This window comes from Sminthopsis crassicaudata, chromosome X (genome assembly GCF_048593235.1).
Source record: "Sminthopsis crassicaudata isolate SCR6 chromosome X, ASM4859323v1, whole genome shotgun sequence".
Lineage (NCBI taxonomy): Eukaryota > Metazoa > Chordata > Mammalia > Dasyuromorphia > Dasyuridae > Sminthopsis > Sminthopsis crassicaudata.
Window position 1 is genome coordinate 51471528 of NC_133623.1, and position 15394 is coordinate 51486921.

A 15394-nucleotide genomic window follows, 5' to 3' on the forward strand; every position below is an offset into this window, starting at 1 on the left:
TCCAATTTCCATAACTAGAATGCTCCTCCCCTCCCCTCCTCTACTGACCCTAATCCCCTAGACAATTGATGATAGTCAAATAAATGAGTGTTTATCAAGGGCTTACTCTGTGCAAGTTGCTGCTGGGCACTTAGGAACATGAGAGGCACTGGGGGGCTGGGCGGGGCAGGCGCCACAGGGCAGACCGTAACCCCAGTCCGGTACCCATGGAGCTCCGGGAGGCCCTTGCAGGCACTGATGGATTCTTTCCCTTATTCTTCCTCTGCCGTTTTCATCTCTCTCCTTTCAACTCTGTGCTTTCCTCCATCTTTCTCCTTCCTTCTTTCCCTATTTTTCTTCTCTCCCAGCCTCCCTCCGTCTTCCTGTCTCTCTTTCCCTCCTGTCCTTTGTCTCTTTATCCTTTGCCATCTCTCTCTCTCTCTCTCTCCCTCCCTCTCATCCTCTCTCTCTCTCTCTCTCTCTCTCTCTCTCTCTCTCTCTCTCTCTCTCTCTCTCTCTCTCTCTCTCTCTCTCTCTCTCCCCCCCCCTTACTCCTTTCTCTTCTTCTTCTCTCCCTCCTTCTCCTTTCCTTTGTCCCTTCCCCCTCTTCCTCTCTTTCTCCCTCCTTCCCCAATTCTGTCTCTCTCTTTTTTCTTTCCCTTTGTCTCTTCCCCCTTCCCTCCTTCCTTCCTCTATCTCTCCCTCTCTTTCTCTCCCTCTTCCTCTCCTTCTCTTTGTCCCTTTCCCTCTCCCTTCCTCCTTCCTGCTTGCTCCTGTCTGTTTCTGTCTCTGTCTCTTTTTTCTTTCCCTGTCTCTTCCCCCTTCCCTCCTTCCTTCCCTCCATCTCTCCCTCTCTTTCTCTCCTTCCTTCTTCCTCTCCTTCCCCTTTCCTCCTTTCTCTCACCCTTCCTCCCTCCTTCTCTGCTTCTGTCTGTTTCTGTCTCTTTTTTTGTCTCTCTCTGTGTCTCTGTCTCTCTTTTTCTCTTTCTCTCTTCTCTTCCCTTTGTCTCTTCCCCCATCCCTTCTCCCTTCATCTCCCTTTCTTTCTCTCCCTCTTCCTCTCCTTCCCTTTGCCCCTTCCCCCTCTCCCTATCTCTCCCCTCTTCCTTCCCCCACCCCATCCCCTTTGTTTTTTCTCCTCCCCCCATAGCCTCTCCTGGGCTTGAGCTTTGCCAATGGCCCCTGTGGCACACCCCCCCCCCCCCCGCCCCCGTCCCAGGGTGCCTTTGGAGGTGGGATATTGATGGAGCCAGAGAGTTCTAGGGAGTAATGACTGATTCTCCAGCAGTTAATCAGAAACAGAGCCCCTGAGCCAGGAAACCAGGAGCAAGTCTGGTGGAAAGGGGAGAGTCTGGGAGCTGAGAGAATTCTCTTGGAGAGGGAGGCAATGAGTACAGGGGCCAGCGAAAGCCACGTGGTGAGAGGGGCCCTGCTTTGGGAAGGGGGTCAGCCTCACCGGTGGGGTCACAGAGCAGTTTCTCATATCCTCTCCTCCAGATGTTGTTTGCTTTGGGTGGCCTAGGACACAGGCTAGAAAACAGCCAGAGAAACAGTCACTCGCGGCCCCTCGGCCTGGTTTTTCTCGTTTTTTAATCTGGGAATTGTGTGGACGGGAATTGTGTTCTAGAGCTAGAGTTAGAAGATCCGAGTTCAGATTACAGTTCCGACACACTGGCTGTGTGAACTCGGGCAAAGCGCTGCCTTTCTTTGGGGCTGTTTCCTCTGTAGGAGGAGGGAGAGATCCCTGCTTCAGATAATCTCTGATTATATGATCTCTTCCAGATCCAACATCTCTGTTTCTCTTTCTCCCACCCTGAGCTTTTGTCTCTTTCATTCTCCAGTGAGATTTACCCAGAAGGCAGTGGGGGGGAGAGCCTGTCTTTTTCAGACTCTGGAGATGGACTGGCCAAGCTGGCTGGCTGTCTTGGGGGGAGGTGGGGAAGGGTGTCCCCACTGTGATCAAAGCTCAAGGGAAAGATGAGGCGTATATCACTGGAGAGGTGGAGGTTTTATTTTTTTAATGAGCAACCTTTTAAACAGGGCAAAGGTTAAAAAATATCCCAGCCCAAGATTTCAAGATAACAAGGTCTCCTGATAAAATAACAGGGCAGATCATAAAGATAGCTTTCCCTATCTTAGGGATCTTTAATATCTCTTGAAGCTCCAACATCAATTGGATGATGGGTCGCCCAGAGGAGACTGAGTCAATGCGTGAGTGGGGCGGGCCAGCTGTGAATCCCACCAAAGTGGGTTCCCCACTTTGTGGTTTGGTCCTCTCTGACTCTCTGTGACCCCTTTGGGGGGTGTTTCTTGGCAGAGATACTGGAATTGTTTGCCATTTCCCTCTCGGTTCATTTTACAGATGAGGAAACTGAGGCAGACAGGGTGAAGTGACTTACCCAGGATCACACAGCGAGTTAAGTGTCTGACGCTACATTTGAACTCATATCTTCCCAACTCCGAGCCTAGTGCCACCTTCGACACCACCTAGCTGTCCCAATTCCCCCAATTCCCTCCTCCGTTTGGGACCTAGGTGTCCCGATTTCCCTCTAGTAGCAAAAGCCATCCTGTTAACACAAGCCTCCCTCCCCCCACAAGAGCCTCAGCCACGAACGCTTTGGGAACAGATTCGTGTATGAGAACACAAAGTAGGGGCACAGCCAATGTAAGTTTAAACAGGCGATAACTTGGGAAAATCCCCATTTCCTGAGCGCTTCAAGGCTTCCACTCTGGGTACCAGGCAGCATGAAGAGCTTTCTTTTCCCAGTGATGGGCCACCAGGTAGGTGGGCTTCTGGGAGCTTCACTGTGAACAAATGCCCCAAAGCTCAGGTGGTCATTTATCGTCATTCAAAGTACTCCATGGAGTCAGCAATGTGCCAGAAGTCACACACTGACAAGCGGCCATGGGGCACTAGGATCCGGATCCACTTATTCCAGGGCCAGGTGCCGGGATGCTGTCTGGGCTAGAGGTGGGTGTGAGAGTTCCAGGAAACGGGACGGTCCCAGGAAAAACAGGAGCAATAATAAAAACTCCGATTTCTCTAACACCTTTCATTTAGAAAGCACTTTCGCAACCAAACCCCTAGAAGCAAGCTGCCAAGTGTAATTATTTTCATTTTACAGATGAGGAAACTGAGGCAGAGAGAAGTAGAATATGGTAGAATCATAGATTTGGAGCTCACCTTTGGCACTATTCAGCCCAACCCTCTCATTTTGCAGTGGGGGAAACCTTGGAGAGATTTACTGTCTTAGCCAAGCCCCCACAGTAAGTAAATATCCAAGTTAGGATTTGAACTCGAGTCTCTTGACTACAAGTTCAGTCCTCTTTTTCTTATACCAAAGCTTCCTATTTGGGGCATTAAGTGCCTGTCAGTACGGCTGGCACAGAAAGGAGAAAAGGTTCTGGTCCTCGGTTTCCCCATTTGTAAAATGAGAGCGCGGGGCGAGTCGTCTTCCGAAGGACCCAGCAGCTCTAAGACTTCTATGATCAGTTTTCCCCAAGTGGAGCAGTTTTCTTGAGAAAGATGGAGGAGTAGAGAAAGGAGTGGAAATAGGTAGGAACCACTGGCCACCCAGCTCCCGAATACCTTCCCTACTCAACCTGCTTGCCCCTGAATGGAAGAAAGAGGAAGTCATCCACGTACCACACAGAAGGATGGCCCAGAGGCCAGCCAGGACCATCATGCCTCCGTGGCTGTGGCCGGACCAAGCCGGGCGCGACCCTTCTCCCTGGAGGGCTTCCTCTGGGTCTCCCCAGGTCAGAAGGGCTGGGCTGGGTCCGCTGAAGGGAGCGGGGACCTACAGACAGTCCAGTCGTCACCGGCGCCCCTGGCTCCAAGGGCCCTTCTAGATTGCCGCAAGCCTTAAGCTGACTTTGCTGGCTCCACGGAAACAGGACCAGGGTATACTGGAGCTAGGGGCAAAGTGCGAAGGTCCCCATGGGTGGAGAAGCCACAGCTGTCTTGAATCAGCAACCACCCCCCAAACCTCTTTCTGTTTTAGCTTCCAATGGGGCAGGGCCCAGACCTGCTCTGCAAATCAGGTTTTCCCTCTGTCACAAGCTGTTTTCTATCATGCTGGCTGTATTTTCACGCTGGTCTCCGGATGGACGTGTTTTCTCTTCCCATTGTCCCGCTTGGCTTCTCTCGGCCTAACAAAGTCTGGCCTCTCTCCTTCCTGGGGGCCTGGGAAACCACATTAGACCCCTTTGGAAACCTCCCCAAAGTTGGAAGGTTTGGCAGGTCTCTGTCGAGGAACACAAAGCACAGTTCATTTGGAATCACACGACCTGGCTTTCAATTTTTGGACCAATTTCTTCCTGTTTGAGGGACTCGGTTTCTTCCTCCATAAAATTAGTTTTAGAAAAAAAAATTTCTATTTATTGACTTGTTCATTTTATTTTTCTAAATATGCAAAGATAGATTTTTTAAAACATTCACCTTTTTGCAAAATCTTGTGTTTCACATTTTTTCCCCTCTCTCACCTTCTCAAGACAGCAAGCAATCTGATATAGGTTACATATGTACAGTCCTTTTAAACACATTTCTATTATTTGTCACGTTGTGTAAGCAAAATCCGACCAAAAGGGAAAAGAAAACAAACAAAAAGGTGAAAATCCTCTGCTTCGATTCCATAGTTCTCTCTCTGGATGCGGATGGCTCTCTCCATCCCAAGTCTATCGGAATTGTCTTGAATCTCCTCATTGCTGAGAAGAGCCAAGTCAATCCCAGTTGATCGTCATATAATCGTGTTGTTGCAACATTCTCTTGGTTCTGCTCACTTCACTTAGAGTCAGTTCATGTGAGTCTTTCTAGGCTTTTCTGAAATCAACCCGCTCATGAAACTGAAGGGTTTGAAGTAAAGGGTGCTTAAGGTCTCTTGCTTCCCCCAAACCCTCCCCATCATGCTCCTTTTCAGGAGGTCGGTGCCTGAAATTCCACCATTAGAGCTTAACTAAGGTTTGAGATCTTTTTAACTGCCCTGGAAGGGTTGGTGATGTAATAGCAGGTCCTGTTCGCATAGTAAAGGTAAGCCCAGTGGAGGACGGTATTTTTCATTGTGTCCCTGGTGTCTGCTGTTTGACACTCCATCTCCCACCTCTGCACCTTTGCATGCCTGGGAAGCACTCAACTTCTTAATGACTCTTCAAGGCTCAAGTCAAGTTGTTCCTCATGCAGGATCCTTTCCTGATCTCCCTAGAGAACTGGGAAGCAAGTTTTCCAAGATCCCATGGGTAGTAAGCAGCAGAGCCCAGATTTGAATCTAGATCCCTTGACTCCAAATCTAGTGTTCTTGCCATGATATCATGGTCTTTAGGGGAAAAGAGCAGCCAGGTGGTACTGCAGCAGAGAGAGTACCTGGAGCTCCGCAGTTGGAATACTTGAGACACTAGCTATGTGACCCTGAGCCAGTCACTTCACCCTGTTTGCCTCAGTTTTCTCATCCGTAAAATGAGCTGGAGAAGGAAATAACAAACCACTCTACTATCTCTGCCAAGAAAACCCCAAATGGGGTCCCAAAGAGTCAGGCAAGACTAAAAAATGACTGAACAACAATAGCGACAACAGCAAAGATCCTGGGTTCAAATTGCAGTTCTGCCGTGGTAACACGTATGACCTTGGATAAATCACTTGCCTTCTCTAAGCCTCAGTTTCCTTCTCTGTAAAATGAAGGGGTTGGTCTAAATAATCCCCCTGAGTTTATGATTTTAGGAGGGTCCTTAAAAGCAGCCACCCCCTCTCCCAGCCCATAATCTCTCCCCCACCTGATGGCCACATTTTACCACTACCCGTGCCCTACTAAATTAACACGTTCATGCTCATTAACACTTTAGCAGGGCTAAGTTTCCCAGGTCATCTGAGAGTGGGGGCAGAGGAAAGGGGAGCCTGGGAGGGCTAAGTTTGGAGAGGACGGGGCATGAGCTGCTGCCTGGGGGAGGGGAGGCCTGGCAGAGGAAGTTTAGACAGGAGGCAGCCTGGAATGGGAGTCTGGGAAAAGAGCTGGAGTCAGAGACGTTGAGACCCACATGACTTAGCTTCCATCTTTTCGTACCCTTATCTTCCCGGAACTGTTGGACCGTCGGTCTGAGCACCGGGATTATATGAGTTTACAAGGCCACAATCTGGCCCCGGCGAGCCAGTTAGTCTTCTCTGTCGCCAGTGTTGGCCATTGGTTCCTTACGGTCTGGACTTTGCACTCTGAACGTGCTATTAATTCTGCAAGGCACCATTCGACCCGGGCTCTCTGGTATCCTGGCAACGGTCCCCCTGATGATGTGGATGGCGGCTGGGTCTGCCTCTCCTCCTCCCCTTCCCTCTCTTCTTATCCCTTATCTTCCCTATCACTCTACTCTTAGCTCATTAGTTTCCGGAATGGAGGCCTGGCAGACACCTGGTTTCTGTCAGAGAAATGACCTGGCCAGTGGATGCAGCTAAGGGCTAAGTCCCAGACTTCTCCGGGGTTCACTTCAGTCCAGGGCCAAGTGACCAGATGGGCGAGGGCATTCAGTAGCTCTCCTCTTCTCCCAACTCCCCACAGTTGTGAGGAAAGCAGGGCCTTGGCTAACTGGGGATGGGGGTGCAGCTTCTCCCACTCGCCTTGTTCCCCAGCTTCCACCCTCCCCTCAGCACTTGAACCCCAATTCGAAACAAGGATGTGATAGAGTCAGGTGTGATAGAGTCAGGATGTTCCAACCTGTGCTATTGGGGAGGGGAGAAGGGGGAGACAGGATGAGCCAGTTCCCCCCCCCCCTCCAATTGTAACCATGAGCTATAATCTAGGTGTCGTTGGTCAGATGGGGATTCATGGGAGGGAGTGGGCCATCCCACCCCGCTCCATACTGTCCTAAGGCCAGTCCTTTGTACCATGGGTTGATAAGCACGGCCCATTAGAGGTCAGGAGGTTCTAGCTCGTGGCACCCCAGATTCTCAGAACAGAAAGGGACTGCAGCAGTGGCCATCTCATCCAGAACTCTGTCCAAAAATCCCTTCTACAATGCACCCAGCCTTCGTTTAAAGACATCCCATGGTGGGGAAGCCATTTGCTCGGAAGCCGTCTATTTTCTTATGAACGGCCCCATCATTGAGAAGTGTTTTCTACCATCAAGGCTTTGGCTCTTTGTAGCTTCCTCGCTGGGCCTGATTCGGTCCTGTGGGGCTAAACAGAAGAGGCTGAAACCGGCCTCCATAGGAGGAGCCTGCCTCTCCTGGAAAACAGTACTCATGCAGCCCCTCTCCACCTCACACCTGCCCCACAGCTCAGATTCCCTCAGTCCCCTAGGATGAAAGTCATCTGGAGCCAGCCACTTGAACTCATCAAAGGCAGCTACTTAATCTCTTCTTATCTCCTTCCTAATCTTTTGCATAAACTCTCCCTCAGCCACTTTTGCTCTGACCTTTCCAGTGCAAAGGTCAGTCTCAACTTAAAGAGAAAACAAGTCAGATGAGCACTGGGTCACTCTGCTTTTTCTCGGCTATCCGTTATCATTGATCTATGTAGCTCTAGCAGTGGCCCCCCTGCTTTAAGAGGTAGAATGGGCTCAGTGGATAGAGCAAAGGACCTGGAGTCAGGAGGACCTGAGTTCAAATTCAGCCTCAGACACTTAACATGTCCTAGCTGTGGGACCCTGGGCAAGTCACTTAACCCTAATTGCCTCAGCAAAAAAAAAGAAAAGAAAAGAAAGAGAAAAAGAAAGAAAGAGAAAGAAAAGGTCTCTTGCTCTGCCTTGGTGATTAGGGTTGGGGTGGGTACATTTAAGCTAGGAGATCCGGGCTGGAGGATGGACTCTGTCCTTTAACACTGGCTTAAGCCCTTCCCCACTCTGGGTCTCATTTTTCTTTTCTGCAAAATGACAGGACTGGAGTAGAGGGTCCTCTCCCTTCTGCCTCAGCCAGTCCATGGTTGTCTGATTCTCTGCTTCGATGGGCTCGATAGCCTCTGCCCTGCTCAGCTCCTAGCGGACAGAGGCCTGGCTCCTAGAGGGCAGAGGCCTAGCTCCTACAACTCTGTTCCCCCCAACCCTTCATGTTTTCCCTTTCTTCCAGGGTCTGAGGTAAGGCCAGGCAAAGGTACCCAAAGCCCTGCCTTCCTGGTTCCAGAGTCATACAGGGTGCTTCTAGAGCAGCACAGAAAACTCTCATCAAAGCAGGAGGTAGAATCATAGCCCCAGAGCTGAGAGATCTCAAAGCCATCTGGGCTAGTCCAGGTCCCGCATTTTACAAGGAAGAAAACTGAGACCCAGGCAGGAGAGTAGTGTGGGATTGATTATAGGATCCTAAGGGACGTCAGAAGCTATTTAATCCAACCCCTTTGTTTTACAGAGAAAGAATGAGGCCCTGAAAAGTCACTGCATCATAAACCTAGAGCCTAAAGGTACCTCAGGGGCAGCTAGGTGGCGCTGTGATGGATAGAGCACTGGGCCTGGACTCTGGAAGACTCCTCTTCCTGAGTTCAAATCTGACTTCAGACACTTACTACAAGCGTGGCCGTGGACAAGTCAGTTCATCCTGTTGGCCTTGGTTCCTCATCTATAAAAAGAGCCGGAGAAGGAAATGGCAAACCATTCCAGCGTCTCTTCCAAGAAAACCCCCAGATGGGCTCATGGAGAGTCGGGCACAATTGAAAAGGACTTAAAGGCATTTTAGATCCACACTCCTCATTTTACAGAAGAGGGAACTGAGGCTAGAAAGACATAGGCCCCTAGCTCTGGAACTGGTTGAGTGACTTCCTTAATGTCACACAGGGAGGAAGTGGCCACCGCCCTCTGACTTCAAATTTGGTATTCATTCTGCCCTCTGACTTCAAACTCACTACCCATTCTGCTTTACCGTGTGCTGATGGAAAGGAAGGATGATCTCACTCCTGAGACCATAGGAGCATAGGACTTAGAGATGAAAAGGACTTGGCCCAATGCCCACTTTTTAGAAAATGGGAAACCGAGATTTAGAAAAAGAAAATGAGTTGCCCAAGATCTCATTGCAAACAAGTAATAGGATTGGAATCCTGGTCCTGATTCTAAATGCAATGCTCTTTCCAGCATGCTACCATGCCACCCATCCCCTTGAGCTCCCAGGTTGTAAACTAAGCCACTGGTTCTCCCTAGGTTTAAATCCCATGCCAGGCCCCCTACAGAGGTGCCAATCTAGGGCCCCGGGCTTCGTTTCCTGTTGCCAAAGTGATTTTCGAACCAGATCAGGTGGTGATGGCTGATGAATCATTCTGTATTCTCCTATTTATTTTCCTTCGCTTCCCCGGTCTTCAAGGGTTGTTTTTTCCCCTCGGTGTTTATTCTGTCTTATTCCACTTGCGTTGGTTTCTCCCCCCACCCCGTGTCTGACAGAAAAGGAAAGGAAGTGACGGGATTCCAAAAGCATTCCTCCTTCCCCGAGGAGCTCCACACTGCACCTGCTGCATGGCTGGGCTAAGTCGTCAGCCAGATCTCATTAAAGGCGATTCTACTTCGTTCCCCAAAAAATGTCTTCGCAACACCGCCTCCCGTGTTTGTCAGAGAGATGAATGAATGAATCCATGAATGGGATTGCTTGAAAGAGGCTGTGAAGAAAGGATCTGGCCAAATCTCCTCATTTCATAAATGAGGAAACTGAGACCCAAAGGGGCTGAAGTTCCAATACTACCTTAGGCACTTACTAGCTCGGTGACCCTGGGCAAGTCACTTAACCCCATTATTTGCCTCAGTTTCTTCATCTGTAAAACAAGAAGGTTGAATTGAATGCTTCAAGGGCCCCTTCTTTCTCTAAATCTGTCATCCTATGATTTACCCAGACTCATTCAACTAGTATGCTAGCATGGATGCAGACTCAGGTCTCTAGACTCCAGACCTCTAGAATACTTTAAGGGCTTCTAGAGTAAGGTCACACAGGTAGGAAAAGGTAGAACCAGTATTCAAACCCAGGACCTCTGACTTCAAATTCAATTCTCATTCTATTTTACTGTGACCTGATGGGGAGGAAGAAGGGGCAATCTGGCCTCTGAGAACTTGGGAATATAGCACTTAGAACTGAAAGGGACCTGAGACACTATTTAGCCCAGCCCCATCTTTTTAGAAAGAAGGAAAAATCCACATAAGAAATATCCGCCACACAGTCTTCATGCTGGCACACATTGCCGGCAAAATGATTTATGTCAAGTCAGAGCTTCACAACCACCCCGTGAAGTAGGTTGTGCAGGTTTCATTATCCCTATTGGATAGCTGAAGAAATGGGCTAAGGAGTGACTGGGGAACTTACCCAGAAGTCAGTGACTCTCAATTCCCTACCCACTGCACCTCCCTGCCTGTCTAGCGTGGCCCACATGACTACATCAGGGTGATATGCCTGGAAGCTTCACGAGCTCACAGGGACTGTGTCTGCCTAGCTTGCTACCTCCCCCAGAGCCTAGCACAAGACCCAGAACACTTAAGAAATCCTCAGGATTAAGGGGCATGATATCCCTTCCTAAGTCTAGAATCCGGAGGGATCTCTGAAGTCATTCAGCCCAACAGATGAGGAAACAGAGATTCAGGGAGCTGAAGTGATCCAAAGCGAGACAAACAGCTGAAGATCTGAAACAGTATTTGGACTCTGACAAAAGTTAAGGCTCTGCATCCTTCCCACCATGGTTGTTGCCTGAATGAATGAATGAATGAGTGGGATGGCTTTTGACCCTGACTCGGAAATCCTTTGTCCTATTGCAGAATTTTGTTAAGATAGAATCTGACTCCTTATGGAGAGCAGACTGGAGGAGGAGGAGAGGTCCTGCCTTGACAGAGCCCATCTCCAAAGCGGGCTCCTCCGGACCATTTGTAGACTCCCACGCCCTTGCCTCCATCATTCCCAGGAGCCCAGGGAACACGTTGGCTTTGAGCGCACCTCTCTAAGCAGGGAGGCCTTTAGGTCTAGTCCTGGGGGGACCCTTGTCCTGGGACCAGGCTGGCTGCTGTCTGAGAAGCAGACAGAAGACTGTCGCGTGGCCCACGAAACAGATCAGATCTCACACCTTCAGACTTTTCTCCCCCCCAACCCATGGGGGCAATGGGTGCGAGAATTCTGGTCCCTATTTTTCAGAGAAAGAAACCGGGGCTCGGAAAGGTGAAGACAGTTGTCCGAGGTCACACAGCTCAGCGAGTGGCCAAGCGGGGACTCGGCCCGGGGTCTCCTGATGTCAAGTTCAATGTTCTTGCCATGATTTCCCCGCCCCTCCTCCACCCCGGGAGGAAATTGAAGACTCAGGAGCCAGGATAACTCCCCAAGAGGGAGAGAACACAATAAAGACGAGGAAATGCTCCCCGAACAGATGGACTCAACCTTTCAGCTCCGCCGGAGCAAGGAATTTGCTGACTTCTCAGGAATCAGCCCTTGGCAGAGGCTCCGCTCTGGACAAAGGGGAAATGATCTGATCGGGGGTGTCCGCTGGGGTCGCTGGCAAGTCATTTAGGAAAGGGAGAGGCCAGGGAGGATGAGGGGGGAAGGGGGCCCAGCCTGCTCCAGCACCACCAGGTGAGGCAGGCACGCACTTGGGAGACTTGGGGCTGGGTGGGAGAAATGATGGAATGGAGTCAGGGCCTTGGAATGGGGCTGGGGGATGGGGGAAGCGAGCAGCAGCCATCTGGCCGGCAGAAGGGCCCGATACCCTGCTCAGTCTGCACCCAGAGCCCACCCAGGGAACTTACGGTTTCCTATCCTACCTGAACAAGTCACTTCCCTCCTGCAGACCTCAGTTTCTTCCTCTGTAAAAGACTAGGATAGGGTGGGATGACCCCTGAGGGTCTTTCCAGAGTTAGATCTAAGTTCCAGGGACAATTGAGTTAGAGTTCCTATCCCCTTGAAGCTCAAATTCCCTGAGTCTGACAGTGAGCTAAGAGTTTGGGGCAATGGGGGATGGGGAAAGGAGAAGCTGGGGAAGAAATTGGAAACTATTGTGAGGCTCCGGCTGCACCACTTTCCAGAACAAACCATCCCATAACCCCCTGAAACATTCAATTTAAAACAGCAATTCCCTCCCCCTTCCAAGCAGGCCTCCACCCCCCAGCTGGCTGGCTCTGGTTTGAATGCAGCAGCAGCAGCAGTTATGAAGGCCCCCCTGGTGCAGTGATGGGCTGCCACTGGGCTATAGAGAGGAAATATGTTCTCCTGGGTGGCAGAAAATCTGGGTTCTAGGTTCTGTTTTCCTATATGCTATATGACTTCAGGCTAGTTTCTCTCTTCTCTGAGGGTCCTCCCCTCCAGCCCTGATGTCAGAGGGGGCAAGATTCCTGACTTAACCTCTGCCCTTCCTAGAGCCCATGACCTCCGACCTTCCTAGTTCCCATGCTGCATTTCTGACTTCAGGTAAGCACCGCCATTTCTACAGTGGCCAAAGTACTTTTCCCACAACAGTCCCATTAGGCAAATAGTAGAAGCGTCATGGAGATCCCAAGGAAGAAAGGAGGAAATCAAAGGAGAGAGAGACAGTGATTCACTGGCTTAGGATCAGAGCTGGGATTTCGGGCCAGGTCTCGCAACTCTGGGGCCCTATGCAATTTCTCCATAGCCCTACAGCCTCGTTCTCAGTTTGAGGCCTTCCCTTCCTGATCCAATGCTGGCTGTCCAGTCAGCGCCAACCCCTTATCAGTCATTGTCTTTGCCCTAATTCCCTCTGTGGAAAGCTCATTCCTTCCCCCAAATCGCATCTCCTTTCCATCTAAGTTGGGAATCAGCAAAGATGGTGATAAAATTCAGAGGGTCCTTGGTGTAGAACCAGGAGGAGCCTCGGACATCATCTAGGACAGTTCTAACCCCGGGGACTAGGTGAGCTTGCCTCCTTTAATATTTCAACAATCGCATTTCCATATAGTTATCCCTTCCACATCTCCGAAGGTTAAGGGCTCGCCCCCCCCCCCCCAGGATCTGGAAAATCTGCATAAAATTTTTTGGCCCTTCCTTTGTACCAGAAAAGAAGTCTGGATTATTCTTGTATTAAAAGATAAATTGTACTGATATTAAACAATAATATATAAATGCATTTTCTGCATTTCTGAGTTTGAAAATTTCCCTTTTGTCATCTCTAGGCTTCCACAAAACTCCCCAAATATTCCCATTTAATTTCTTCTGCCAATCTGTGAGATATTGAAACGGAGCTAGGGAAAGTCAAGATGGGGAAGGGATAACTGTAATTGGTTTCCCGCGTCATCCTGTGAATTTTATTTTATGCCTTTTAAAACCTTATGCTGAGAAGGGCTCTGCTAGACATTGCTCTAGAGGCCCACACTCAACAAAGGCCTTGAACCCCTGATGTGGTCCAGCCCTCTCATGTTATAGAAGAAGAAACAGGGGCCCAGAAGAGTGCTTATTTGTCTAAGTCACACAGGGAGTAAGTAGCAAGGATTTGAACCCAGGTTTTTTGTACCCGATAATTCCTCCTTGTCCTCATCTATGCTGTGCTGCTCTGCTGGTGTTACCTACCAAAGGGAGAGCGCTAAAAGGCTTCCCTTCTTTCCTAAGTAATTCTTTAAAATAATAGTGGGCCTTCTGGAGACAATGCCCTCCTTCGTGTCGCCAGACCCAAAAGAAAGAGTAGTTTTAGGTCCAGAAGGGAGAGCAACGCTGGATGGGAGAGTTAGGGCTGGACAGGATTCTCTTCAAGGTATTCAAACTAGCTCCCCACCATCTCTAAGTGTGTGCAACCTTCCTTTCCCCGGCGCACTGCAAGTCAAGCTTTTGCCAGAAAAGGCCTAAATCCAACACCGTTGTCTTGTGACCAGCATTTAATGGCAGGGATGCACAGATATTCTGTGATACAAATGCTTTCAGGGACTAACGTGTTCTTGGGCTGTGTTGAGAGAGAAGCCTCAGTGAGCCGGGCTCTCTTTGGGCCTGGCTAAGCCTCCGGAGAACTATAGCCGGGTCTCGGCAGCACGGTTCAAGAAGGACATCGATCAGATTGGGAACTTCCTCCAGGAGGGCAGGCGGAATTCAGACCACGTGTGAATCTGTTAACAAGGGAGAAAGGAAGGAGAGTGTTGTCAGAGTTTAATTTCCTGTAGTGTGGGCTGCCTTGTGTCCCTTCTGGAAGGCTAGATGACAGTGTCCACTAACGGGCCTTCGTGGCTATTCTCAAAAAAGGCAAAGGCTAGTTTCCAAGCTGGAAGATCCCAGAGACCACTGAGTCCAACTCCACCATTTGAATTCACGCATTTTCCCCCACCCCTCTCCTTTTATAGAAAGGGAAGGAGAAGGGACTCGCCCAGAGATACCAGTGCCGGGCAACATGAGATCACCGGCCACCATGGTGGCGGGAAATCCCAACCGGGAGGCCATCCTGACATTACTGACTTCAGTTTTGTCTGATATAATCCCTCCTCACCACGGTCTCACCACCAAGCCTGAGTTCTGGGACTATTAAAAAAAAGAAAGAAAAGGAAGGGGTGGGGGTTGGGGGGAAGAAAGAAAACACAAAAGACATAATAGAAATGGAAACAGTTGAGAAACCCCAAAGGAAGAGCCAACCTCAACTGTATTATTTAGAAGGCGACGGCAGCAGCTGCTTCTGTCTGGGGTCGGCCCTGGTATCTGGGCTTCACCCTTGGCTGGGCAGCCATGCCCTGTGGCCTGGCCCTGCTCCAGCCCGTCCTCCTCCCCTCACCCCCTAGAGCTTGGGAAGCTAGGCCAGGGCTTCTCCCAGCAGCTAACCACAGTTCAGGGGGGAGGCCCGGCGAACAAGAGTGGGAATTGGGGAGGGAGACTGGGATAGAAGAGGCAGTGTGGTCCAGACAGTGGAAAAATACCAGGCTGAGGGGCAGGAGGTCTGTGTTGGAATCCGGGCTCTGCCAACATACTCTCCCATGCATCCTTGAACCAATCACGCCTTCACTTTTGTAGGCCTTGAGTCTGGCTTAGATATCTGCGAACCTTTCTTGTGACATCTTAAGATAGTCGGGAAAGGCAAAAACCCAATGGTGGGGGGAGGGAAGGGGAAGGAAAGAGAATCTGGAGGATGCTGGGCAAGTCTTGCCTGATCCTACCTCCCCGAAACTTCTCACAGCTCCTCTAGTCCATGGCCATCTCCCTGCCCGACATGCTGCCGCCTTCCAGCTTGACCCTGCATATTATGCTATAGTCCTTGTGAATTCTGTCATGTAGTAACGAGATCACACTTCTATATCACTTTAAGGTTGGCGCCGTCTCATTTGATCCTCACAGTAATCCTGTGGGAGGATTTTCTGTAGAACGGGTGCTGAATCGATCAGTATACAGTTGATTCATTTTAATGAAAAGGCTCAGAAAGCAGGCTTAGAGCTAAATAAGTGTCATTTACCTTTGTTATTAAGGCAGGATTCAGAGCCAGCTATTTCTAGCATGCTAGCCCAAGCTTTTATTTGTCCGGCTAAACCAGCAACTCTTCCAGAGGGAGGCTAGATGGTTTTATCCAGGGCAATCCCT

The 15394-nt window shown here is 50.0% G+C and overlaps 1 protein-coding gene across 1 annotated transcript in view; it reads right to left on the bottom strand.

Moving 5' to 3' along the window:
* XPNPEP2 (X-prolyl aminopeptidase 2) overlaps window positions 1-3890 on the bottom strand; it is a 44012-nt gene extending 40122 nt beyond the window's left edge. Inside the window, exons 1-2 of the mRNA XM_074278586.1 lie at window positions 3626-3890; window positions 1436-1509 (exon numbers count right to left, since the gene is read on the bottom strand). Coding sequence (XP_074134687.1) covers window positions 1436-1509; window positions 3626-3665 — 114 coding nt within the window. The 5' untranslated portion in view covers window positions 3666-3890. The remainder of the gene's footprint in view (window positions 1-1435; window positions 1510-3625) is intronic.
* Between the last annotated feature and the right edge of the window lie 11504 nt (window positions 3891-15394).